The sequence below is a fragment of the Thalassophryne amazonica genome, chromosome 6, assembly GCF_902500255.1.
Source record: "Thalassophryne amazonica chromosome 6, fThaAma1.1, whole genome shotgun sequence".
Lineage (NCBI taxonomy): Eukaryota > Metazoa > Chordata > Actinopteri > Batrachoidiformes > Batrachoididae > Thalassophryne > Thalassophryne amazonica.
Genome location: NC_047108.1, coordinates 633,965 through 661,497, shown reverse-complemented (window position 1 = coordinate 661,497; position 27,533 = coordinate 633,965). Strand labels below are relative to the sequence as shown.

Genomic DNA, 27,533 nt, shown 5'->3' with positions numbered 1-27,533 from the left:
GTCACTTCAGCTCGTAATGTGAACGCAGCTCAATAATCAGACTCTCCTTTTTCCACGAGCAGGCAGTTTGTCCCCTCTGGTGAAGATCAAACCTGTTCTTACACTCTGTCTGTTCACCTGTTCTGGGTGCAGAGTTCTGGTTCTGTGCTGTGTCCTAAGTGGACTTTGCCACCAGACAGCAGCGGAACAGCGGAGAAACGGGAGCACTGCAGGATGATCCATCCGGAGTCACAGCGGAGCAGAGCGTCTGTCCCAGGGACAACGCAGGAGACAACCGTCGAACCTTTTACACTGGTTCTGTTCTGTGCGACTCAGCAGGCAGGGGTGCTTCCAGCTGCAGGGAGGGGGCACCAGTTCACTAATTCCCACAGATAATTATTTATTTTTTCTTAAGTGTTTGTGCCGCCCCCTGTGTGTCATGAAAAATGCGCCCTGGGCAGCCGCCCGCCTCGCCGGCATCAACAACCACATCTGGATAGATTTTAGGGCATGGAAGACTCCATCCGGTGTAACAGTTTATCTTCCCTCCCTCCAGGGGGGAAGATAAACTGTTACACCGGTGGACATTGGTGGACATCAGAAATCTGTGAATGCTCTTGTTGATATTTGTATTTCTGTATCAGTCAAACAGCCCCAGAAAGAGCTGGAGACCCTCAGTGACCTGCCTTCCTGATGGAATGATGACAAGAACCAGAGCATATATTCAAGTCCATTGAATCTGATTAGAATAAACATTTATTTCTGTCCTTTAAATGTATCTATAGTTATAATGTTGTAGACTGTGAACCACACTGTTTCTGGTGCACTGAAAAAGAAACACATTTTTCCACCATCCTTAATTGAAACCACATTGTTCTTGAACATGAGTTTGATCACATCTTTCCTGAGCTCAAAAATCTCTCTGGGAGCATTTTTCTGCCCACAGAGTGGTTTGGTTTGTGATATCATGCTGCCCCCTGTGGCTGCAGGGAGCACGTCTCTGTGGTTCTCCATCCTTTTTCAAATCATTCACTCAGCATGTGTGTGTGTGTGTGTGTGTGTGTGTGTGTGTGTGTGGGGGGGGGGGGGGGGGTTAAATTTAAAGTGTTGTTCTGATGAATCCTGCATGTTTTCCTGCTTTGTCACATCAGACCAGAAAGACTCTCTTGTTTGTCTTTTTTGTTAACTTCACTGCATGACCTCAGACTAAAACACATTCATACTGAAGGATTGTCCAGAACAGCTTGCAGAGGGCTACCGATGAAGATGAACACATGAACGCTGGTGTCAGTGTTTATTTTAGGAAGAACTTTTTTCTTTTTCTTTTTAATGACTCGGTGACCACTTGTTGTCTTTTTCTTGCCCTCCCCTTTCAGTGTCTCGGGCCTGTCGGCCGTCTGTCTCAGTGGTTCAGCTGTCTGGTCTTTCTGTCACTCACGTGCCAAAATACAACTGGATCATCTAAAAAAACAAATTGCTCATGTGAAATTGATGTTTTCTCTGCATCAGTAAATCCCAGTGATCCATTAGATCATTAGATCAGGTTGATTCTTCACAAACAGCAGGATTAAATGTTTGGACAGTCTGTCTCCTTCCATTGTCCTCTGTCATAATTGTGATTCTCATTTGCTTCAGTCCTCAAAAATCATTGACTTCTCTGTCACTTCAATAAATTGATGATTTAAAAACATCAGGTTTAACACAGTTTAGGTCCTTTGTCCTCACTCATGGTGCCTGTATCTGTCTCTTAAAACCCAGAACGTGAAAATTACAAATCTGTTGCAAGTAGAATGTATTTTTTTTTCCATTTATTAAAGTATGCATTGTTAGTTTGACTTTAATAATTCTTTCATTCTCACACTTTCAACCTCAAATTCATCTTCCTCCAGACTACTGCCAGCAGGAAACAGGTTGAAAACATGGCCAAGAGGAAGCTGGACAAGCTCATGAAGGAGTCTAAGATCCGGGACAGAGAGGACTCAGATGGCTTTACTGTCGCCGCCATCTGTGCTGCCAAACCAGCAGGCCGACCAGACCGTAAGGTAACGACACCAGATCCACTACGACTTCTGTCTGTGCTCAAACCCGTTAAATCAACGGGCAGCAGTTGTTTTTTGTTATTTTTTAACTTGAATGTTGCACCATCATTTGATGAGATCTGACTTGTCAAACAACCACGACACTAAGTGTCCATGTCCCCGATTATTCAAAACCTTTTGGTTTAGAATATCTCAAACTGGTGAGCTATTAAAAAGAAAGTCGCTTTAGAGACCAAAACTGTTTTTTGTACCAGTCTGTAAATATGGCGTCAGATCAGTGACAAAACCCCACTCACCTAAAAAATGCATTCACGCGAAGATATTAACCGCACGGGTGCAAATTTCAATATTAACTGGAATGACTTTGGTATTAATAACAGAATTTTAGGAGGCAAACATTACATACACAAATGTCATTTTTTCAATACAAAACCAAACATTAGTCACTGGAGAAATGACTTTAAACTTAATAATAAATCTCTATTGTTGATTGATTCCAATAATGTTTTAAAAGTAGTTTCTTTTATTGACAAATTAGATTTGTAAATGGTAAATGGATTGCATTTATATAGCGCTTTTCCATCTGCATTAGACTCTGAAAGTGCTTTACAGTTAAATGTAAATGTTTGGTTGCCCTATATTTTCTTTTATTATTTGTAAATAATATTCAGTAAGCCCCCTATGTTCTTGTATTTTCATGTCTGCAGCATTTCAGGATGTTGTACAGGACCTGTTTTGTTTGGATTTGATTCATAAATAAATAAATGATTATTATTTTTTAATAAAAGGAGACGCCGTTCTCGTCTTCAGGGAGGTCGTGGCGTCACAGTTTGCACGTGATTTAAGAGGTTTGAATTTGTCATCTGATGGTTAATAATCACATTATGATGGGTTTGGGTGCACAGACTCAGTGTCAGCAGGTGATTTTTAGGACTTTCTGTAATTTGTGATGAAATAAAGCTGAATTTATGTGGAAATGATTGTTGTCCAGAAGCTTCACAGATCTGTCACTGAGACATATGATGACTGGAGTGAAGTTTGAAGCAGAAACAAGGTGATAGTTGCTTAACGCCGTTGTCTCCGACTGACTTCTGCATCAGAGGAGGGCTGTCAATCAAACCTCGCTCTCCAGAGACAGCCAGTCACAGCAGAGCCAGTCCTGACCTGGTTCCCTCCCCCATAGTGCCATAAGCTTGAAGAGAGCAAGCAGGAATTCTCTGCACGCGAGCAGAAATCAAGTTGGAGTTAATATCTACGCCTGAAGGCATTTTTTACAGGAGTGGGGTTTTGTCACTGATCTGACGCCGGATGTAAAGATGTTTCTGTCAGCTCTAAAGCTGGACATGCACACTAAACGTAAAAATCCCTCTTTATACTGTAATCCTTTACCACGACTGTGTCCATGATCCCACCTATGATTGATGATTTAATGATGACAATTAAAAATATTCTCTTTACGTTGCACACCCTTGCAACACTGAGTGAAATTCTAGTTGGGAAAAATGCTTTCCTTTCTAAAACATGAACTTTTCCTCCTGACAGCAGGATAGAGGTGATGATGGAACAGACACGGCAGAGGAGACAAACCCAAGCAGCACCAAGCGCACAACCTGCTCTCTCATTGGAAGCTTTTCTAAACACAAGGTTGGTTTGTTTTTCCTCCTACATTCTACTGTTTGCACTCTGTGTTTTCATCTCCACACTCTGTCCCTCTATTGGTAATATCTGTCTTCTGCCTCTACACCCACACAAGATCAGGGAGTAGATGGTTCTAATGAGACTGTCTGCTTTCAGTTCAAATGTCAGTGATTTCAGTTTCAGTTCAGGATATTTATGTGGAGCCAAATCACAACATAAGTCACCCCAAGACACTTCACAAGGCTAAGGCCAAACCTTACCGACCCCCCCGAGAGCAAGCACGGAGGCGAGTGTGGCAAGAAAACAAACTCCATAGTGTGTGTTTTGAGACCACACTCAGGGTGATCAGTTGCTTCGGCCATTCGAACAAAAACAAAGATCAGATCAGCAAAGTACAGCAAAGAATTGTGACACATGCAAACAAAAATAGTACGTCCCAGGTGAGAACGCCCTTCTCATACAAGTTCAATCAATCACGAAAGAGAGCAGAGTCAATCAGCCGGAACTACCGCCTCCCAGAAGAAGCTGTCCCAGCAGTAAAATAACAGAATATCAGGCGGGATGCTCATATGGTCACCTGTATTTCACCCTCTGCTTCACGAATAGTCCCAGAACTTAGATATGATGAGACGGAGACCTGCTCCATTATTAGTAACAGAATTAAGATCAAGAGGGGGAAAGTGGTTCAGTACAGTCCTCATATCTTGGTCATCATTCAAAGGGGAGAACAGATGGTGCTTTGATCTGGATTTGAAGGACTCCAGCAGGGAGATTATCCCATAGAACAGGTGCACAGGAAGAAAAAGCTCTGTCACCTGCTGGCTATTTGGTTTTATTTATTTATTTATTGCATCCTGACAACACAGATTACAGGCCAGTATGTGAGGTTTAATTAGATCAGCCAGAAAGGGAGGGGCTAGTCCATGGAGGATTTTGTAAATCAACAATATTAATTAATTTCTGCCGCTTATCCAGGTCCGGGTCGTGGTGGCAGTAGGTTTCATCGTGGTTGGCACTGTTGCCTCACAGTAATAAGGTTGTAGGATTGCTTCCCACCTGGTCCTTTCAGTGTGGAATCTGCATGTTCTCCCCGTGTTCACATGGGTTCCCTCCGGGATGCAGTTTAAGCCAATTGGACATTTTGCTTGCAATTGTGAATGTTTCAGTCCGTAGGTCGGCCTGTGATAGACTGTCATTCTGTTCAGGTTGCACCATCTGTCATGCTTAGTTATCATGTTACGGGGAAACATATGTCATAGAATCCAATGGACTTCGACCTTTGACCTTTGGGAGGTGATGGTCTAGTGGTTAAGGTGCTGAGCTTGAGACCAGAGGATCCTCAGTTCAAATCCCCACCTGACCTGGAACATGACTAAGGGCCCTTGGGCAAGGTCCTTAATCCCCTATTGCTCCCAGTGTGTAGTGAGCGTCTTGTATGGCAGCACCCTGACATCAGGGTGAATGTGAGGCGTTATTGTAAAGCGCTTTGAGCGTCTGATGCAGATGGAAAAACGCTATATAAATGCAGTCCATTTACCATTTGACCTTTACTTTGGAGACCAAGCATTTAATACAGTCAGAATGATTCCATTTATTAATCCTATTAGCTCAACCAATAATTTGCATAATTTCTTTTACCAAAATGGGAACAACTTTACTTTTGATCCCTGTACAAACTGAAATTGACCTTTGTCACCATTTTTGCTGTTTTTACCCCATAACGTCACAGCATTCAGTCTTAGATAGTCCAAACTATACCTTTTTTTGGAATCTTTATGAGATAAATAACATGGTATAGCTTTCAATGTGGTTGGAACATTTTTTTTTTTGACCCCTGTATAATTCTTCATTGACCCCTGTAGGTCATTAGAGGTTAGCTTCAGGATGGCTCGACATCTGACAATAAACAGTTAATTTAGAATTTGTGTGCCAACATTCATGCTTTTATCACAAAATGCACAATTATTTTGTTTTGCCGCTGGGGGGGCAGTCACAGGGTGTTAGTCAGGGTACACCTCGTTTCTGCTTAAAACTGCACTCAGGCCATCATCTATCTCAGCAACAGATATCCGAAGCTTCTGTACAACATAAATTCAGCATTATTTCATCATAATAGAGTGCGCAGCTACACGAGCTGCTAGCTGATGTGTTCACAGCTCGTCCGTCATTTCAGAGCGTCACAGATTTTTCCGTCGTTTTTGCTTAAAACTGACTTTAGAATGATTTAAGAGGTTTTACCTTTATCATCTGATGGTTAATAATCCCATTAATGCATTTGATTGCTTTGGGTGAAGAGACTCCGTCTCAGACGTGCGGCATGCTCAGTGAAGACAGGCGGACCAATTTTTAGGGGAGCCATTGGTCTGCGACACCGGTCCCAAGCCCGCATTAATGAAGAGGATAGAAGGAGGCAGGGCGTTAACCTTAAAGTTTGTAAAATCTCAGCCACATGGGGTGTGTAGCCTGTACACTCTGAGTGCCGGTCCCAAACCCAGATAAATGTGTTATGTTTCGGACGCGGTCGGAGCACCGACCCAGCGTTTGAAAGGACCCAGCATAAAATAAGCAGAGCACGGTTCAAAAGGTAACAGAATTTAATAAACATAACAGTGAGGGAAGTGCTAAACAACTAAAAAGTCCGCGGTCTGGTGAAGTGGAAACACGGCGCGCTCTCAGCAGCGCAAACGGTCCGGAGCCACAGCAGTTCGAACCCAGGGACCCCGCCGACACCCCCCAGGTGGCCGCAACAAACCAAGTGTGTGAAGAAAGAAAACATGGAGGTGAGTCCAACTCCACACAGAGAGACACAACTCAAAGGTGCACACAATCAGCAAACACTTCCTGGCTTAAATCTATACATCAGCTTCTCACCCTGCAGGCACGGAACAACTTAGTTCAAATCTCCACTGCAGCAGAAGCTGATTAGACAATTAGCATAACGTGACAGCTCAATAACACAAGGTGTGAGGGACACCAAATCCACTGTCATTACTTCATAAAAGTCACCAAAACCAAATTACCTCAGGAAGTGTGCTGAAGAGCGTGAGACCTCACCCAATCCTCCTTCACAGACTGTGGCGTCAAACCTGGAGCGGTCTCTGCGTCCGTAATGGTGAGATTGTTCTCCTGACGCCGATCTCACACGTCTGCTCACAAGGTCGAGTCTCTGGCAATCACACACTGTGCATTTAAGGTTTAAATGCAGCAATCTCTGATTATGACAAAATACACCACAGCTGTGAGTCCTGATGACCTGCACGTGAAAACAAGCCTCAGGTGTTCAGGGTGAGGTCCTAATGCTCAGCCACTCAGTCCTGAATGCATACCACCTGGTGAGAGAAACAGAAAACAAAAACCAAGCCAGCCAAACACCCCAGCCCACAACATAAATGAGTAGGGTTGTGTCAGGAAGGCAATCTGACCTAAAACAAGTCAAAATAAAGAGGCAGAGTACAAATTGAATTTCCATACTGGATCAGTCAGACAACCGGTGCCATTGCCCAACAGGGTGCTGGCAGAAATCGGGCTACTGCTGGGTGAAGAAGTAGTAGGCGAACATGTCCAGAGACAGCAGGAGAAGAGGAAATCTAGAAGGGTGGAAGTGAAAGTTGGGACTTTGAATGTTGAAAGTATGACTGGTAAAGGGAGAGAGCTGGCTGATAGGATGGAGAGGAGAAAGGTAGATATATTGTGTGTGCAAGAGACCAAGTGGAAGGGAAGTAAGAGCAGGAGCTTCGGAGGTGGGTTCAAGTTGTGTCATGGTGAGGATAGAAAAGAAATGGTGTGGGGTTCATTTTAAAGGAACATTGAGTGTGAAGTTGGAAATTGAAGGGGTGATTATGATTATTATCAGTGCATATGCCTCACAGGTCAGTTATGAGATGAAAGGAAAAGAAGATTTCTGCAGTTGAGATAGATGAGGTGGTGGAGAGTGTGCCCAAGCATGAAAGTGTGGTGATAGTAGCGGACTTCAACGCTGTCGAAGGGAAGTGAGGTGATGAGGAAATAATGGGTATATATGATATCAAGGACAGGAATGTGGAAGGCCAGATGTTAGTTGATTGTACAAAAAGGATGGAAATGGCTGTGGTGAATACCTACTTTAAGAAAAGGGAGGACCACGGGGTGGCAAATAAGAGTGGAGGAATGTGCACTACTGTAGGTGGACTACATTCTTTGTAGGAAATGCAAGCTAAGAGAAAATGGAGACTGTAAGGTGGTGACTGGAGAGGCTGACTTAAGAGGTGAAGAAGATAGTGAGACATTAAGAAAGGATCACAAGCAGGAAGCCGAAGGAGGAAGTACTGCAGATGTGGTGAGGGAGACAGTTCGGAAGGTACTGGGTGTGACATCAACCGACCAGTGATCAGACAAGGCTCATTTTCCCATAATGCCTTTTGGTATGTGTTTCTGTTAATGCTCAGACCTTCAGAATTAGCACATTACTTTAAAACTAAAACATATGTGCAATATTTTCACTTTGTAAAAATGACAGCTTTGATGAACTATCTGGAATTAGTTTCATTTATAAATCAAAACCATAAATGAAAACTGCTTTGCTTCTGATGTCTCCTGCACACGTCTGTACTGTTCCATGTTGAAAGTAAATGACTCTTCCTTACAACAGTGGGTAGGATGCACAAAGACAGAAGCTCTGACTAGTTGTTTGTGTTGGGTTTGTGATCAACTTTGCTTTTACTCAGAAGTATCGTCGTTGCTTAAATTCAAAATTGGCTTGTCAGTAGCTGCCAGTCTATCAGAGTCAATACGAAAAGTTAGTGGTTAGCTGGAACTTCCGCAAATTTTTTAGCAGTTTATTGGTTTAGCATTATAAAAGTTAACTTTTCATTTAATGAACTAGTGGTTATCGAAGCTAACTTTCTGGTTAGCTGTGCCAACCACTGGCTATAAACAATAAAAACATTTTGACAAAAACAACTTCTAATAACTTCTGATCTGTGAGTCATACCTACTTTGTTCCATTGTGATTGGTGGAGTGAGCTCTTTGCATTGGTGTAGGCCATGTGGTGAAATAGATTCTTGGCAATATTTGATTTTTGACGCAAAAAGACCTGATTCGTGTCAAAACGTTCTGTGGTTTGTGACTCTAAATAATGGGCCTAGAAAGCTTCAATTTCTTTTCCTCTGTAAGTTTTTTAGGTTTGAGTTTCACCAATTTGGTCAAAACATGCCGTGAGGTGTTGCTGTATGTGCATACACTTTTGAAAGCTCTTAAGGGCTCAAAAATTAATTAATTTGATCGCTGGTCTCCAATCCATCAGAAAAAAACGCATCACGTTGTAAGTATTCCAGTGATATCCACGTTTAACTGATATCCACAGCGAAACATGTCCAGTGAGCTGAATCAGTTCCACTCCTGACCACATGATGTCAGTCTTTCCTTAAATGTTAGTCAGACTTTTGCAATGAAGAAGAAATCCAGATTGGTGTAGACCAGATTTTGAAGAACTGTCAGGTTGGAAACGTGTGTTCAGCTGTCACCAGCAGTGTCAGACTGAGTAGTGATTATCTGGATGTGGTTGCAGCAAACAGGGATGATTCTTCTTCTTCTTCTTCTTCTTGGTTGTAGACCAAACAGCTGAAAGGCACATTACTGCCACCATGTAGTGGGAAATCTATGTCACTCTCAACTCCAAAAAGGCAAAATTTTAGTGTTTGGCTGTAAAAATCTCATCTCCACCTCCCCAACATTATCAGTACTGATGGCTCAGCACTGGAGTTTGTCAGCTCTTATAAGAACCTTGGGTTCTGGTTGGATTCAACTCTCTCATTTAAGACCCACATTGATAATCTCATAGCAAAAATCAAAGCTATGCTTGGGTTTCTGTTCTAGAACAAGTCTTTCTTCATTTACTCTGCTAAATACACTCTTGTGAAACTGACCATCCTTCCTCTGTTTGATTACGTGACGCAATCGATAAAATGGCATTAAAGGGCATCCTCAATAAACCTGGCACACTCAGCAGTCTGTTTTGCACCAGGCGCACCTTTTACCACGCACCACTGTGACCTCTATAAACTGCTGTATGACTGATTTGTGGGGACAGGCGATATATATATCATCTCATAATGACTCTTGGTGCAAACAGTGGTGGGCACAGTTCCGATAATCCGATAACTGATAATTATCAAAGATAATGTTTTCACTATCGGATTATCTTTTTAGATAACTGTGAAAACCATTATCGGACTAATTATCTTGCGATAAACTTTTGTCCATAATTTTTAGACCGATAACGTGGTAAATAAAGCTGAACAGCTACAAATGTTTATAAAACTTAAAATCAGTTGAGCACCTACCTGTTAAATGTTTCGTAGCTGATTTGTAGTTCTACCGTCTGCAAAACAGAGAAGAGCTGCTTCTAGGAGAAACCGCTCTATCCTCTGCAGACAAAGGAGAACTGGTCCCAAAAAAACCCCCAAAAAACCCTCATTTCTTTTAACCCCATACTGATACAAGGGTACTATCACCCAAGTCATCCAGAGGCATACATTTTTAATTTATGGTTCAACTTTTAACCAAACTAATGTCGGACAAGTTATTTAAATTAATGTCATGTCTGAAGTTTTATAAAGTGAAAATATCAGATATATGTTTTAGTTTTAAAGTAATGCGTTAATTTTTAAGATTTTAGTGTGGACATATGCTGTGCCCAGCAGTGCATTATGGGTAGGATAGGGTAATCTCAGTACGTTCACGACATGAGAAATGCATTTAAGACACTCTAATCAGGCTCTACAGACAACAGCATTAAACTCTAGTGCCTAAAACTTTCTAGGTCCTTGGCAACAGATGCGTCATTTGAGATAACACTACCGAGATACGTGAAGTGCTCTACTGCATTCAGGTTGGTACCCTCGATGTTAATTTGGGGTGGGGTATATGCTGTATGGGGGACCGGTTGATATAGCACTTCTGTCTTTCTCAGGCTGATGGTGAGGCCGAAGGCTCTTGCTGCTTCAGCAAAACAGTTGACAATGTGCTGCAAGGCTTGCTCCATATGGGCGACGAGGGCGCAGTCATCTGCGAAGAGCAGCTCCATGATTAGCTGTTCTGTGATCTTAGTGTGGGACAGAAGGCGCCGCAAGTTAAACAGACTTCCGTCTGTTCTGAAGCGGATATAGATGCTGTCTGTCAAGTCTTCTTTGGCCTCACGAAGCATAATGCTGAAGAAGATGGAGAACAGAGTGGGCGCAAGGATGCAACCTTGTTTGACGCCATTTGAGATGGGGAAGCTGCAGGACAGAGTCCCGTTGTACTTCACTTGTCCCATCTGGCCTTCATGCAGCTGGCGGATGATGGTGAGGAGCTTTGGAGGGCAGCCAAGGCGTGCAAGAATCTTCCACAGACCCCCATGACTGACCGTGTCAAAAGCCTTGGTTAGGTCTATGAAGGCTGCATAAAGGGCCATGTTCTGTTCTCTGCACTTCTCCTGGATCTGTCTCAGGGCGAAGATCATGTCAGTGGTTCCCCTGTTGGCCCGAAATCTGCACTGACTCTCGGGAGTATTTCCATGCGCTATGGTAGGGGTAAGCCTGTTGAGCAGCACTCGAGCCAAAATCTTACCTGCTATTGAGAGGAGAGTGATGCCCCGGTAATTAGAACAGTCGGACTTGTCGCCCTTGTTCTTGTACAGGGAGACAATGGCCGCATCCCGAAGGTCATGTGGAACCATTTCCTTTCCCAGCAACTGGAGAAGAGAATCTGAAGCTTGTTGAGGACTGCCTCACCTCCATTTTGGTACACCTCTGCTGGGATGCCATCTATGCCAGGAGACTTCCCTGGATTCCGCTGCGTGGTGGCCTTTCGGATCTCTTCAAGTGTTGGGGGGTCATCAAGTTCCCATTTCACCTCCACCTGGGGAATCTTCTCGATTGATGACTCTTGCACAGTGTGCTTGTCACTGAAGAGGTTTTCAAAGTGTTCTGACCAACGCTGCATAATGGTTTTCTTGTCCGTCAGAAGGGTGGAGCCGTCTGAGGAGCGCAGGGGTGCTTGCACTTGATGTCCTGGCCCATGGATGGTCTTAAGGGCTTCATAAAAGGAGCGCATGTCTCCGGCATCGGCATGTTGTTGTGTCTTCTCCGCAAAAGCTAGCCACCAGTCGTTCTGCAGTATGCAGAGCATGCTTTGCAGTGTGGAGCAGGCATTTCTGTAAGCTGTCTTGGCAGAGTGGTCATCAGGTTTAGCTAAAAAAGTCTTGTGGCATGCACGTTTCTTTTCTAGTAGTTCCTGGATCTGTGCATCAGACTCATCAAACCAGTCTTTATTTTTCCTGGCTGAGAAGCCCACTACTTCTGCTGCCGTCTCCTGAAGGATGGTCTTTAATCTCATCCACTGTTGTTCAGGGTCGTCAGGCAGGCCTTCTTCTCCACCCAGTCTCTCGTCTAGTTTGGCCTGGAACTCCATTTTTGTGTCTATGTCTTGCAGCTTGTGGACTTGTAGCTTCTTAAACTGTGGGCCTTTCTTCTTAGGAGGGGGCTTGAAAGTGAAAGCAATCTTGGAACGGACCAAGCGATGATCCGTATAGCAATCCACGCTAGGCATCACCCTGGTATGTAGTACATATCTTCTATCACGCTGTTGCGTCAGAATGTAGTCCAGAAGGTGCCAGTGTTTGGAGCGTGGGTGTCTCCAGGTTGCTTTGAATCTCTCTTTCTGTTGGAACAGGCTGTTGGTGATCGTCAAGTCATGTGCAGAGCAGAACTCCAGCAGCAGGCGGCCATTGTCATTACAGTTGCCTATGCCATGTTTCCCTAGCACGTCCTTCCATACATCAGAGTCGCGGCCCACTCTGGCGCTGAAATCTCCCATGATGAGGAGCTTGTCCTGGGTGTCGATGTGCTGTAGAAGGTTGACAATTGTATTACAAATGACAATTGTAAATGAATATTATACTACAAAAATGTAATTTTTTTTATGCTTTTCGTCACATTAATAAGAGACTGCTGCATGATACCCTGAAAACTTGCTAAAACAATTATAACAAATAATCCGCGTCTGTTACATTTAATCTGCGTGGAATTTAATAAACGCAAACCGAATTTCAGACATATTATATATATTAGTCTGGAACAAAGAGGACAAACAGTGCTGCAAGGAACAATAATCAAGATGTTAAAGTGCAAACTTCACTTTCCCCCAGAACGACATGATCAGGAAACGATTGTAGCTCACAGCAGCTCCTATTGAAAATAACAGAGAGACAGACTGTGATTCTCACGTTTACATAAAATAAACACAATAACGTCTACAAACCCAGAGAATATATTCATGAGAGTTTTAAGCACAATATAAAAATAGTTTTATGTTGCAATGTTAATGGTGTTGTCTGTGTGCAGTGGTTAAAGTGCAGCGTGATCAGAGCGTCTCAATGCAGTTCTCAATCATTATCACTTGACTCACTGATCGTAAAACGTGTGCACAACACAACACACAATATCATAAAATGAGTGCACAATATAATAAAATGAGCACACATTCTCTCCATATGCAAAACATTTGCGTTGACACTTCCAGGGCTCCGTAAAAATGCCTGTTTTTACAAATAAAAAAATTGAGTATTTTACAAAATCACATTTATCTGTAAACACCAACACACGTCACATTAATGTGTTGGTTTACATAATGAATGACTGAACCAATCAGTGTTTAGCAGAGGCACTTTTATTCAGAATCCTTTGCAAGCTGTCTGTGTTTGTAACAAAACTTCAGAATTAGTGCATTATTCAACATTAAAAGATATATGTTATATTTTAACTTTGTACAAATGACAGAATTGACATTAATGGAGTTATTCTATCAGTATTCATTTTATTTATACACCAAATCATAGCACTGCTTTATTTTCCAAGACCTCCACCTGACTGGAGCATTGTGATTGGGTAGAGAGCTGGGCTTTGTGGCTCCTCTCAGCTTGCCTCTGTGCTGCATGTAGTAAACAAGAGTTTCCAACAGGGGGCAGATGTTCAAAGAGAAGTGTGGGCTCATTGTTTGGGTCTGGTGTCACTTTTGATGCTACCAGAAGTGATTGTGGTGTTAAAACTCAAATTCAGTTTGTTAGTAGTTGTAAATGTACCAGAGACAATACTGGAATTTATCGGTTATATGTAACTTCCGATACATTTTTGGGTGGTTTATCGTTTTATCTTTATTAAAGATAACTTTTCAGTTATCTGATCATCTGTTATTGAAGTTCATTTTTTGGTTATCTGTGCCCACCACTGGGTGCAAACAACAGAAACTCACTACAAATCACGTAAAAACTTGCATCTTTTTCATCATTTAACATGTTCAAACAAAAACTGCAACAAGTCCTAGCTGACATTGTAACTGCGAGCACCTCTTTCTGTTCTGTTCCGTAAAGATCCTTCACTAAATCATATTTGTGTCCACTAGATGTCATTTTATGTGCACTTGTTTTTAGTATGTTTTTGCTGATGCCTCTTGGCCATATCTTTATTGAAAATGAGAACTAGTTCTCAATTGATTTTTATCTGGTTAAGGGCCCCTTCATACATAACACAATTTAAGCAGACTAGCGCACAAAGGAGGAATTACGTGCCATTCGTGAAAAATCAGAGCCGCCTCAACGCCTAGTACACCTGTCGCTACAACTATTAACGCACACCAGCAACCGAAAGACAGAGTGTGCCCTGTGAGAACCCATTCGATCCCTCTCGCGGCAGGTGACACACACGAACATCCAACACCCATCACTGGACACTTATATAGTGCCATTCGTGCTGTTGGCACGAAAATAGTGAGCGGATGATCACTTTCGAGCTGGCCGTGAAATCTGTCTAAGTGCCTCCATGAGTGTGGCGTTGCAAAGCAACACGTGACGTGCGTCTGTATCGCACATGTGCATGTGTCACGCTCCCCCACAACACATGCGTGCAGGGGGCGGGCACACTTGCATATGTATGTACAGACTAGATCACATGGGGGCCGGACAGCCACGTCTGAGCGCACACAGCACGGCGAGGCGCTTCTCAGCTGATCCCAACTCACACAGACCACCCACTGCCAGGACAGGTATATAAATAATAACTGCAACAGCTACAGACACAGTTACATGGCAAATAACTAAAATGAATGACCACATAACACAGAAACAGAGAGTGACACTTTGGTCTGGGTGCTTAATGGTCAAGGGGGCGTGGCCCCAAACAGCAGCAGCTGTTGAGATGTCTGCTCGTGGACGTCACAGCTAGGGAACACATACATGACCTTACAACTGTCCTCCGTGAGGTGCATGTCTCTGCCTTCTTTCCTCACGTGGAAATACATAAAACATCTTTCGCCTTTGCTCTGGGCTGCAGTGGACATAATGAGAGCACACTGCTTCATTCATGTCATTTCATGACTGTACATTTATGACCATGGGTCATATACAGACGCAAAGAGGGATCATACTTATATTGGCTGCTCCATAAGACCGATAAATATTGGACATTGCGGTGTTTATTTCATGGACCACATCAGCAGCACGATGTGGTTCCACTGGTCCAGCTGTTTTTTTTTTCTCCACATCAGCGGCACGATGTGGTTCCATCTGGTTTTTCTCCACATCAGCAGGGTGATGTGGTTCCACAGGTTCCAGCTGTTTTTTTTTCTCCACATCAGCGGCACGATGTGGTTCCATCTGGTTTTTCTCCACATCAGCAGGGTGATGTGGTTCCACAGGTTCCAGCTGTTTTTTTTTCTCCACATCAGCGGCACGATGTGGTTTCATGTGGTTTTTCTGCACATCAGCAGGGCGATGTGGTTCCACGTGTTCCAGCTGTTTTTTTTCTCCACATCAGCAGGGTGATGTGGTTCCACGTGTTCCAGCTGTTTTTTTTTCTCCACATCAGCAGGGTGATGTGGTTCCATATGTTCCAGCTGTTTTTTTTCCTCCACATCAGCAGGGTGATGTGGTTCCACGTTCCAGCTGTTTTATTTTCTCCACATCAGCAGGGTGATGTGGTTCCACATGTTCCAGCTGTTTTTTTTTTCCACATCAGCAGGGCGATGTGGTTTCACATGTTCCAGCTGTTTTTTTTTTCTCCACATCAGCAGGGTGATGTGGTTCCACATGTTCCAGCTGTTTTTTTTCTCCACATCAGCAGGGTGATGTGGTTCCACATGTTCCAGCTGTTTTTTTTTTCTCCACATCAGCAGGGTGATGTGGTTCCACATGTTCCAGCTGTTTTTTTTCTCCACATCAGCAGGGTGATGTGGTTCCACATGTTCCAGCTGTTTTTTTTCTCCACATCAGCAGGGCGCTGTGGTTCCACATGTTCCAGCTGTTTTTTTTTTCTCCACATCATCAGGATGATGTGGTTCCACATGTTACATCTGTTTTTTTTTCTCCACATCATCAGGATGATGTGGTTCCACACGCTACAGTTGCTTGCATTGTGTATGTGCACACGCACGAGCGTGTACCAAACCGTCGCAGCAGGATCAGTCACTCCTGCCCGACCGTGTGTCCCTCCCGACATCAGCTCGATGTTTTCATGTTTCACTCATTTGGGCTGTTTCGCTGTGACTCGCCCTTATTCCTCGTTATTCGCGCTATGTGTGAAGGGGCCCTAAATAATGGTCAAATAAATAAACAAAAAAGACTGTTTGAATGTCCACCCAAACAAAGTATTTTCTCTTGGATTAATGAAATATTGTGTGCAGCATTTCTGCAGCAGATGCATTTTCACATTTTCAAATTGCTTGATGCCTGTTTGTATAAAACCCCACACTAAGAGTGTTTTCATTGTTGTGCTTCGCTTGGCTGAACAACTGGTTTTGCTGTAGAAAAAAACCAAGCTGAAGAAGACATTGAGCTTTGAAGACACAGATGTGGATCAAGAGAGCACCAGCAGCACGTCCCGTGCTCCTGTGTACTGCAAGTATGCAACACATACTTGCACACACATCAACCATCATCACATCTGAATACCTGTTTCATACATGTAGTTTACTCTTTCCAACAACACAATGAGGAAAAGGTTTATTTCCTCTCTTACACTCTGTGTTTTATTGATTTGATAAGCACTGAATATAAATGTAAAATTGATTCCTGTAAACTTCATGTTTCTGAACTTGTACTCTGACCTTTGACCTCTGCTGACTTTACAGAAAGAAGAAGACTGTGAAGCTCTCCAGAGCCCTGTCTGACCTTGTGAAATACACCTGCTCTGTGGGCCTCTATGATATTGAGGCACAAGGTACAAAAAGCTATTCATGAGAATGAATCTCTGTTCTTCTTTTCAACGTGTCACCTCTATCTTTTAATGCAACAAAGTTAATGTTACCTTTATGGTACTTTGATGTTGACAGCGTTTTGAATTGCTGTAGTGTTGTAAATAATCAATGTGACCTCTTGGAGAATTTCTTCATGAAAAAAAAAAATCCCAATGAACATTGATGACACTCAACGAGGCTGACAGGTTTGCCACCAAGGCAGATATGACTCAGGTGTTGCTAAATAAATATAATACATGTAATGAAAACAAGATACTCATTATTGTTTTAATTAAAATTAATGTTATACATTTGTGACAATAGATGATCTCTCAAATGTATATTTACATGCCTCCCAGCTTGAGCTAAATGCAGAAAATGACTTCCATAGGAGTGATGAGATCATGTCCATGGATTGTTTTCGAGAAGGTTTAGGTTCCAGAATCTTTACTGATACTGCATGCAGTCCATGAAAATAACTACTATGCCCCACCTCCCCACATAAAGCCTTCTTCTTTCGTGTATCGTCATCATATGTCCCGCATTTTGTCGTGAAGCCATGCCTTCATCTCAGGTCCCATTTGGAAAATCCTCAGAAGGTGGTCTTTGCAGGAGACAGGTGGTGATAATGTGGTTGGCAGTCTGCTCAGGTTCCCCGCACTCACCCGCTGCGCTGTCTGTTAGGCTCCACTTCTTCTAGGACACTTTGAAGCAGCCGACCCCTGTGCGCAGGCGGTTCAGGAGGGCCCATTGCCGGTGAGGTAGGTCTTCTCCTTCAACGCCATATCCAGGATCCGTGATATAATGATGTAGACGTGTATGTCCTGCCGACTCCCACTCCTGCTTCTATGCTGCTGCCAGCCAGGCTTTGGTTGTCAGATCCTCCGAGATGGAAGTAAGCATCTCTTGCGTGGTCTGGTTGTATGGGTGGCGGAACTTGAGTCTGCTTGGAGGTGTTGCCATGGTTGTGGTGTCATGGAAGAGGGTTAGCAGCCTCTTGCTGTAGGCTGGCGGGTGCTATTCCTGCTAGGACTGGCAGGTAGAACAAAGGGGTGGGTTTCAGGCAGGCAGTTATGATCCGGAGGGCATTGTTAATGGCCGTATCGACCTTCTTAACAAGTGGGCTTCTGCTCCAGGTTGGGGCACAGTACTTGGCTACAGAGTACTGTGCTTCATCATAGAGACTCTGTCAAACATAAAGCCTGTCTGTTCCAAATTAACTGTGCAATAAGGGATTGATCAGTCACTCGTACTGTACACCTGACAAGATTTAATGCAGGTGAGTAAATATTTTAAAGCTTTGGTCACTCTTTGCAGATCTTTGCTCTGTGCTTCACCCAAGTCCAACTGCACTGTGCCCCAGACCACCTTTATGAGTTGGGTTAGACATAGGAAAGCATGTCGTGCTTGCACATGGCACGGAGCACTCAAACGCGTTACACGGAGGGTCAAACGTGCTCGAGCAGGGTACGAATTGTCGAGTGTGACTATGCCCTAATTCTCACTTGACTATTATTTTGGAACCTCTCAGTTAATTTTTGTTTCTAAGGGGTGTTACAGCTGACTAAGATCAAAATGTCTCTGAAAGCAGCTGTTTGAGCAAAAACAAATAAGAGTAATACATCGTCCTATATCTGAGCAGCACAAAAGCCTCATAAAAAGCTTTTTAGCCTCCTGAATCACTTTAGATGCAGTAACAAGCTACTACTACCTTTAATAAAAACTTTGTTCTGTCATTTGAACTGCATGGCATTCTGCTGGATGCATTTCCTTCAAACTTGGTCAGAATATTACTTTGATAGATATGTAGAGGTAATTTAATTTTAGAGTAGTTTGGTCAAAGGTCAAGGAAAACGTATTCAGGTGAGCTCACCTGATAAAGCACTAACAGACTCCCAAATAGCTATCAGGTTTCATCAGAGGGAGAAAAGGTGGGAAAATGTGTCAGTTTGGTGGTCCTGAAGACCAGGGTTGAAAATGACTGGTCTGACTCTTCTTAATATCTCAGATTGACATTTTCCATCCTCTGTGTGAAACCTGGATGCCAAGTTGTGTGCAGCTGCCACGTCTCAGCCAAGCAGCATGATAAATTTCCCGTCACACTTGCGTGGAGCTTCCTTGAATTCCACACCTCAAAGTCGCCCTCGATCACCCGAGCACGTCAGCTGCTTTACATACAAATACAGGCTCAACTCATTTTTGCCCTGTTTGGCTGACATGCTGATCAGTGTACAGTTTCTCCTCTGGGTGTATCCCCAGCACAGTGTCTGACCATTCTTTCTGAAACAGAGGTACAGTTCCATAATAAACAAGGGCACCGCACAACGGTAGTGAATACTCTGTGGTACTAACGTGTTAATACCAAACTTTTCCACACAGTTAAAATGTATCTGGTAACATCTGAAAACTGTTCTCTGTTGAAGAGTACAAGATGCTTTTTCTCATGAGATTTATGCTATGAATTTATGTTGCAGAGGAGGCTTCTGCTCACAGAAAAGTAGGTTAATATTTACTACTTTTGCCACATATTTCACATATGTGACAAAAGTAGTACCTGCAGTTTTGCCACAGTGGATTGCACTGCACCTCTTCGCTCATCACAGACCAGTGAGCTGCACACCTCCCACCACTCCCTGCACACAGCCACAGTAGACCACTGCACTCTTGATCACTGGCCACTCCAGCCAATTTTCACCTTGCTCCAATGAAATTTCCCAGTGCTCAGTCCAAAACAGAAACTACTCTGCATTGTATTTAAATTTTAGTTTAAAATAACTTAATGGCATTTAAATAATTTGACTGCCAAATTCACATTCAAGGAGAAATTATTTATTTCACAAGTTAATTTAAAAGTGCTTTCTGTAAAATTTGCATGGTGTGGTTCTGGTACCGCTCTGGTATGTGAACGTGGAGTAAGACCTGTTTCAGGCTTGAAGCTCCATTTTTTTTTTTTTTCCCAAAAATGCAACTTCACAGTCCAGCCAAAATCCATCCAGTCTGCTCTGTTCTGTGTGCTCTCCACTCACATGCCATGACCTTTGCTAAATGTTTCTGCACAATTACATCTGACAAGTCACTGCTTTTGATAATGTGTCCTGACATCACAATGTTTTTTAACATGTTTAAAATGTTCCTGATTGCTCAGTGTGTACAACCACACTTTTCCCACATATTACACCTGATTTCAGGCCCCATTTAGATATTAGATTTGTTTTTGTGTGGCACACATCACTAGTCTGGTGTCAGGTATTTGCAGTAGCAGACTGCCTTAACCATCTGGGTGCTGTGGACACACGGGCATGTCCAACTCTGGGTTTTTTTGGTCATTTTTCTATTAATTGATGTGACAGGGTGCTTGTAGCAGCGCATCCCTCTCTGCCATGCATGCCCCTCCTCCTCTCTCCGTGTGTTCAGGGACCATGTGATTACACGCACTGTTTTTCTGCATGAAATTATATACATGTTCTCCCAGTTGTAGTGTGGTTGAGGGAGCACAATCTGCGCTTACAAGTCCATATTCTGAGTAATGCACATTCACAGACTCTCTTACCTGTTGCTGCGCAGCTCTTAGCTGTCCTTTGGACTAAACCGAAGCGCTTCCTGGTTGCGCTTCAAATAGCGCATTGTGGCGCGCTTTAAGTAATCAGCTGATCTTGGCCTGAACCATTTTGTGTGTGTAGATTTATTGTCTGATGTATCATATTCTGTTGTTTACTTCTGTTTGCCAGAGATGGGTAATGAATTTCTATTATTTTGATTGAGTTTTGGTTCTGTGTTATAAATTGTTTTGGGCAGTGTTAAAACGTTCACCTCTCATGAGCTCTTGGTATGCCCAGGGGCAGGGCTTTAGGTATTTAAAGGGGGATGTTTTTGCCAGTAGGATCAGATGGTGTTGGAGCTCTGGTCCTGATGCGTCTGTGGTGCTGCTGTAAGTTTCATGTTCATACCATGTCTGAGCATTTTTTTTCTCTTTGTTTTTTTGGGGGAATTGCTGGCCATGAATAGATTATATTGCTGGGAGAATTCTTGGACTAAGTCATCATTGTTATATTGTTTAAGTAGTTTGAATGTAACCCTGCAACAATTGAATGTTAAGAATACTTTATTCGAGTCAGGTGGTAGGCAAGTGCGTAAGTAGTTTGTTCACATTACGGAAGGATCCTGGTTCAAAGCCACCCCTCGAAGCTGCTGTGGTGACCCCGAGTGAAAACGAGAGACACCAAAGGGACTTACTTATTTTCTTACAGAAATTTCAATTCAACCACTTCCTGAAACTGAAGAGGTGCTAGCTAGGAAGTTAAGTCATCGTAGCATATTCTGGGTCTTTTGCAGGGGGTCCTCCCAGTTGGACATGCCTGGAATCCTCGACAGATACCTGAACCACCTCAGCTGGTTCCTTTCAATGTGAAGATGCAGTGGCTCTACTCAGAGTCCCTCCTGGGACTCTGGGTGTTCCTCCTGGGTGGTTGTTGGGAAAGCACCATACCCTCTGTGCCCACCCAGAGGGTATGGTGCTTTCCCAGCAACCACCCCTGGGTGATCCCCGAGCTGAAGGTCCTCATGAACCAGAAGAAGAGGGCTTTCAGCTCGGGAGACAGAGAGGAGCAGTGTAGAGTCCAACAGGAACTCCAGTGGAAGATCCGTGCAGCCAAGAAGGTGTATGGAGGGAAGATGGAGGAGCAGCTGGTCCAGAACAACATCAGGGACGTGTGGTGAGGCTTCAAGACCACTCTGGATTTATATATATATATATATATATATATATATATATATATATATATATATATATATATATTACACACAGACTCCACAAGAACATCTGGAACAGGAGGGGCATCACTCAAGAGACTAAAATCAAGGTGTACCAGGCCATAGTTCTCACCACACTACTCTATGGCTGTGAAACCTGGACGGTATACCAGCGTCATGCTAGGAAGCTGAATCACTTCCATATGACATGCCTCAGGAAACTCCTAGGCATAAGATGGCAGGACAAGACCCCAGAAACAGAGGTGTTAATCCGAGCTGGTCTGCCCAGCATCTTTACCATCCTGATGCAGGCACAGCTTCGCTGGGCAGGTCATGTAGCCTGAATGCCAGACCACTGGCTGCCAAAGAAGCTGCTGTTTGGCAAACTGCAACAGGGAAAGCGCTGTCAAGGCTGCCTGAAGAAGTGCTTCAAGGACACTCTAAAGACCTCCTTGAAGGCTTTCATCATCAGCCACATGACCTGGGAGCAGACAGCTGAGGACAGAGGCAGCTGGTGAGCAGCCATCTGCCAGGGAGCAAAATCTCACAAGGCAAACAGGATTGCTGCAGCTGAGTAGTGCAGAGAGGCCAGGAAAAACAGTGCCAACAGGAGCCCTGCAGCTGCCACCATTTCCTGTCCACATTGCCAGAGACCATTTCGGGCGCAGATTGGCCTCATCAGCCATCTGCGCACCCACAGATCTCGACCCCGAAAATAATAATAATAATAATAAAAAAGATGACTAGATGGTCCTTGCCGTAGATGATGATGACGATATACGAGGTCTGTCAATAAAGTATAGGTCCTTTTTATTTTTTTTAAAAACTATATGGATTTCATTCATATGTTTTTACGTCAGACATGCTTGAACCCTTGTGCGCATGCGTAAGTTTTTCCACACCTGTCGGTGACGTCATTCGCCTGTGAGCACTCCTTGTGGGAGGAGTCGTCCAGCCCCTCGTCGGAATTCCTTTGTCTGAGAAGTTGCTGAGAGACTGGCGCTTTGTTTGATCAAAATTTTTTCTAAACCTGTGAGACACATCGAAGTGGACACGGTTCAAAAAATTAAGCTGGTTTTCGGTGAAACTTTTAACGGCTGATGAGAGATTTTGAGGTGACACTGTCGCTTTAAGGACTTCCCACGGTGCGAGACGTCGTGCAGCGCTCTCAGGCGCCGTCGTCAGCCTGTTTCAAGCTGAAAACCTCCACATTTCAGGCTCTATTGATCCAGGACGTCGTGAGAGAACAGAGAAGTTTCAGAAGAAGTCAGTTTCAGCATTTTATCTGGATATTCCACTGTTAAAGGAGATTTTTTAATGAAAGACGTGCGGACGGATTGCAGCGTCGGCTCGCAGCCGCCGCGATGCTCCGCCATGGAAAAACACCTCCGTTTGAAGCCTTAAGGACAAGTTGGAACATGTCCAGCTGTTAAACAGTTTCTCATATACTCACTCCACTGAAAGCCATCAAAAGCCGCCTGGATTTTACAAATGGTTATCAACACGGAGGTGTTTTTCCTGTGCCGCCACACCGCGCCAGCTGCGTCCCGACGCGCGGACCCGTCCGCACGTCTTTCATTAAAAAAATCTCCTTTAACAGTGGAATATCCGGATAAAATGCTGAAAACCAACTTCTTCTGAAACGTCTCTGTTCTCTCACGACGTCCTGGATCAATAGAGCCTGAAATGTGGAGGTTTTCAGCTTGAAACAGGCTGACGACGGCGCCTGAGAGCGCTGCACGACGTCTCGCACCGTGGGAAGTCCTTAAAGCGACAGTATCACCTCAAAATCTCTCATCAGCCATTAAAGTTTTCACCGAAAACCAGCTTAATTTTTCGAACCATGTCCACTTCGATGTGCCTCACAGGTTTAGAAAAAATTTTGATCAAACAAAGCGCCAGTCTCTCAGCAACTTCTCAGACAAAGGAATTCCGACGAGGGGCTGGACGACTCCTCCCACAAGGAGTGCTCACAGGCGAATGACTCACCGACAGGCGTGGAAAAACTCACGCATGCACACGAGGGTTCAAGCATGTCTGACTAAAAACATATGAATGAAATCCATATAGTTTTTGAAAAAAATAAAAAGGACCTATACTTTATGGACAGCCCTCGTGTGTATATATATATATATATATATATATATATACACACACACACACACACACACTCAACAAAAATATAAATGCAACACTTTTGGTTTTGCTCCCATTTCGTATGAGATGAACTCAAAGATCTAAAACTTTTTCCACATACACAATATCATCATTTTGTTGTGTGGGCCGCTGAAGAGGAGGTACTGCTGGCCCACCACCACCAGAGGGCACCCTGCCTGGAGTGCGGGCTCCAGGCACAAGAGGGCGCTGTCGCCTCACAGGAGCAGCCGGGGTGACAGCTGTCACTTATCACCCACGACAGCTGTCAACCAATCATCTGATCTCAGTGGTATATCAGCAAGACGACATCTCCACCTCTTGCCGAGATATCGCTCTACCGAGGAGGTTAACGTACTCAGCAGCCGATTTTGTTGTCTTCCTGACAGGAATACCTGTTGCTTTGTTGGACGCAGATATTTTGTTTCTTTTTTTTCCGACGAGAGTGGAGGTGGTTTTCCACGCATACGTGTTGCTGGGTGTAAACGCACCCACATCTAACTGTTTTTGTTCTCGCCAGCAGTACCATATCCGACAAGCGGAGGCAGTGACCACCTGGGAGTTCGGGACTTGGTGGCTCAGTATTCCCGGGGTTCGGTGGCGAGGAAATCGTGTGTTCCGGTTCTGCTTTGGACAGACGTCTTTTATCTTCGAGCCTGCCCACACGACACATTTTTGTGAATTGACTTCATTGACTATTATTGTAATCTGCTGTGTTTGGTGTGCTTATTCACACAGTAAAGTGTTGTTATTTGACTTCCTCCATTGTCCTTCATTTGCGCCCCCGTTGTGGGTCCGGGTTCTACACTTTCACACACATTTCCCTCAAATATTGTTCAGAAACCAGTCTAAATCTGTGATATGAGCACTTCGCCTTTGCTGAGATAATCCATCCCACCTCACAGGTGTGCCATATCAAGAGCTGATTAGACACCATGATTAGTGCACAGGTGTGCCTTAGACTGTCCACAATAAACGGCCACTCTGAAGGTGCAGTTTGTTTTATTGGGGGGATACCAGTCAGTATCTGGTGTGACCACATTTGCCTCATGCAGTGCAACACATCTCCTTCGCATAGAGTTGATCAGGTTGTCAATTGTGGCCTGTGTGAATGTTGGTCCACTCCTCTTCAATGGCTGTGCGAAGTGCTGGATATTGGCAGGAACTGGTACAAACGCTGTTGTATACGCCGGTCCAGAGCATCCCAAACATGCTCATGGGTGACATGTCTGGTGGAGTATGCCGGCCATGCAAGAACTGGGACATTTTCAGCTTCCAAGAATTGTGTACAGATCCTTGCAACATGAGGCCGTGCATTATCCTGCTGCAACATGAGGTGATGTTCTTGGATGTATGGCACAACAATGGGCCTCAGGATCTCGTCACGGTATCTCTGTGCATTCAAAATGCCATCAATAAAATGCACCTGTGTTCTTCGTCCATACAGACGCCTGCCCATACCATACCCCACCGCCACCATGGGCCACCCGCTCCACAACATTGACATCAGAAACCGCTCACCCCACACGACGCCACACACGCTGTCTGCCATCTGCAGCTGACCAGGTGAACCGGGATTCATCCGTGAACAGAACACCTCTCCAATGTGTCAACACCAGCGAATGTGAGCATTTGCCCACTCAAGGTCGGTTTACGACGATGAACTGGAGTCAGGTCGAGACCCTGATGAGGACGACGAGCATGCAGATGAGCTTCCCTGAGACGGTTTCTGACAGTGTGTGCAGAAATTTTTTGGTTATGCAAACCGATTGTTTCAGCAGCTGTCCGAGTGGCTGGTCTCAGACGATCTTGGAGGTGAACATGCTGGATGTGGAGGTTCCTGGGCTGGTGTGGTTAGACGTGGTCCTGCAGTTGTGAGGTCTGGTTGGATGTACTGCACAATTCTCTGAAACGCCTTGGAGACGGCTTATGGTAGAGAAATGAACATTCAATACACGAGCAACAGCTCTGGTTGACATTCCTGCTGTCAGCATGCCAACGGCACGCTCCCTCAAATCTTGCGACATCTGTGGCATTGTGCTGTGTGTTAAAACTGCACCTTTCAGAGTGGCCTTTTATTGTGGGCAGTCTAAGGCACACCTGTGCACTAATCATGGTGTCTAATCAGCATCTTGATATGGCACACCTGTGAGGTGGGATGGATTATCTCAGCAAAGGAGAAGTGCTCACTATCACAGATTTAGACTGGTTTGTGAACAATATTTGAGGTAAATGGTGATATTGTGTATGTGGAAAAAGTTTTAGATCTTTGAGTTCATCTCATACAAAATGGGAGCAAAACCAAAAGTGTTGCGTTTATATTTTTGTTGAGTGTATATATATATATATATATATATATATATATATATATATATATATATATATATGTATACGAGGTCTGTTAGAAAACTATCCGACCTTTTTATTTTTTGCAAAAACTATATGGATTTGAATCACGTGCGCTCGCATCAGCCAAACTTGAACCTTCGTGCGCATGCACAAAAAATTCCTGTAACAGTGGAACGTGCCGTTCATTTGCAAAGTGAATGCTTTGTTGATCCGGGACGTCATTTGACTACCAGAGAAATGGCAGAAGAGTTGGACATCAGCACTTTTTCGGCATGAAAAGCCGTGCGGAGGAATTCGCGCGTTGGGACGGAGCCACAGGGCGCACAACAAAAAGCAATGCCGTGACGAAGCCTCACAGGACATGTTGTGGCATGTCCAGCTTGTCCACAATTTCTCAGATAGTCACACGACTGAAAAGCCACCGAAAGCCGTCTGAATCTTCCGAATGGTGCAAGAGCTGGGCATGTTAGAACATGTCCTGTGAGACCAACATGGATTTGCTTTTGTCCTGCGCCATTAGCGGCTCCGTGGCAAATTCCTCCGCTCCTCTTTCCATGACAAAAACTCCTGTAACAGTGGAATGTGCCGATAAAGTGCTGATGTCCACCTCTTCTGCCATTTCTCTGGTAGTTAAATGATGTCCCGGATCAACAAAGCGTTCACTTTGGAAATGATCTGGTCGTTTCAGCCTGTCGATCGCCGCTCGGAGCGCGGCGCGCCCTCCGCCATTGTGCGCCGTCTTTAAACCGGTTGTAACACTCCTTAATCTGTGTGATCCCCATAAGATCGTCACCGAAAGCCATCTGAATTTTCCGAATGGTTTCCACCTGGCTGTCTCTCACAGTTTCTGAAAAAATTTTGATGCAGTAAAGCGGCAGTCGCTCAGCCAATTTCCTGACAGTGAAAATCCTCAGAGGAGGCTGGACCACTCCTCCCACAAGGCGTGCTCACAGGTGAATGACGCAACCGACAGGCGTGAAAAAACTCACGCATGCACACGAAGGTTCAAGCTTGGCTGATGCAATCACACGTGATTCAAATCCATATGGTTTTTGCAAAAAATAATAAGGTCGGATAGTTTTCTAACAGACCTCGCGTATATATATATATGTATATATATATATATATTTATTCTATTTCTGCCTCATTTTCTTATTTTATTGTATTGTTACAAGTATTATTATTATTATTGCTTATCCTTGCACACGCTGTTTGATGCACATTTTCCTCTACTCGCACTCATCTTGTGTGTTTTCTTAAGAGCTGACGTAACGTGAATTTCTCCACTGTGAGATCAGTGAAGTCTTATCTGATCTTATCTTTGAGCTTCTCACCATGTCCCTGCGTGTAAGCACAAATTCCTGACAGAGGAACCTCAT

At 44.0% G+C, this 27,533-nt stretch overlaps 1 protein-coding gene across 1 annotated transcript in view; it reads left to right on the top strand.

Annotated features, from left to right (window-relative positions):
• LOC117513126 (1-phosphatidylinositol 4,5-bisphosphate phosphodiesterase eta-2-like) overlaps nucleotides 1-27,533 on the top strand; it is a 667,318-nt gene that overhangs the window by 381,651 nt on the left and 258,134 nt on the right. Inside the window, exons 10-13 of the mRNA XM_034173461.1 lie at nucleotides 1,869-2,021; nucleotides 3,564-3,662; nucleotides 16,474-16,568; nucleotides 16,798-16,886. Of these exons, the coding sequence (XP_034029352.1) occupies nucleotides 1,869-2,021; nucleotides 3,564-3,662; nucleotides 16,474-16,568; nucleotides 16,798-16,886 (436 nt within the window). The remainder of the gene's footprint in view (nucleotides 1-1,868; nucleotides 2,022-3,563; nucleotides 3,663-16,473; nucleotides 16,569-16,797; nucleotides 16,887-27,533) is intronic.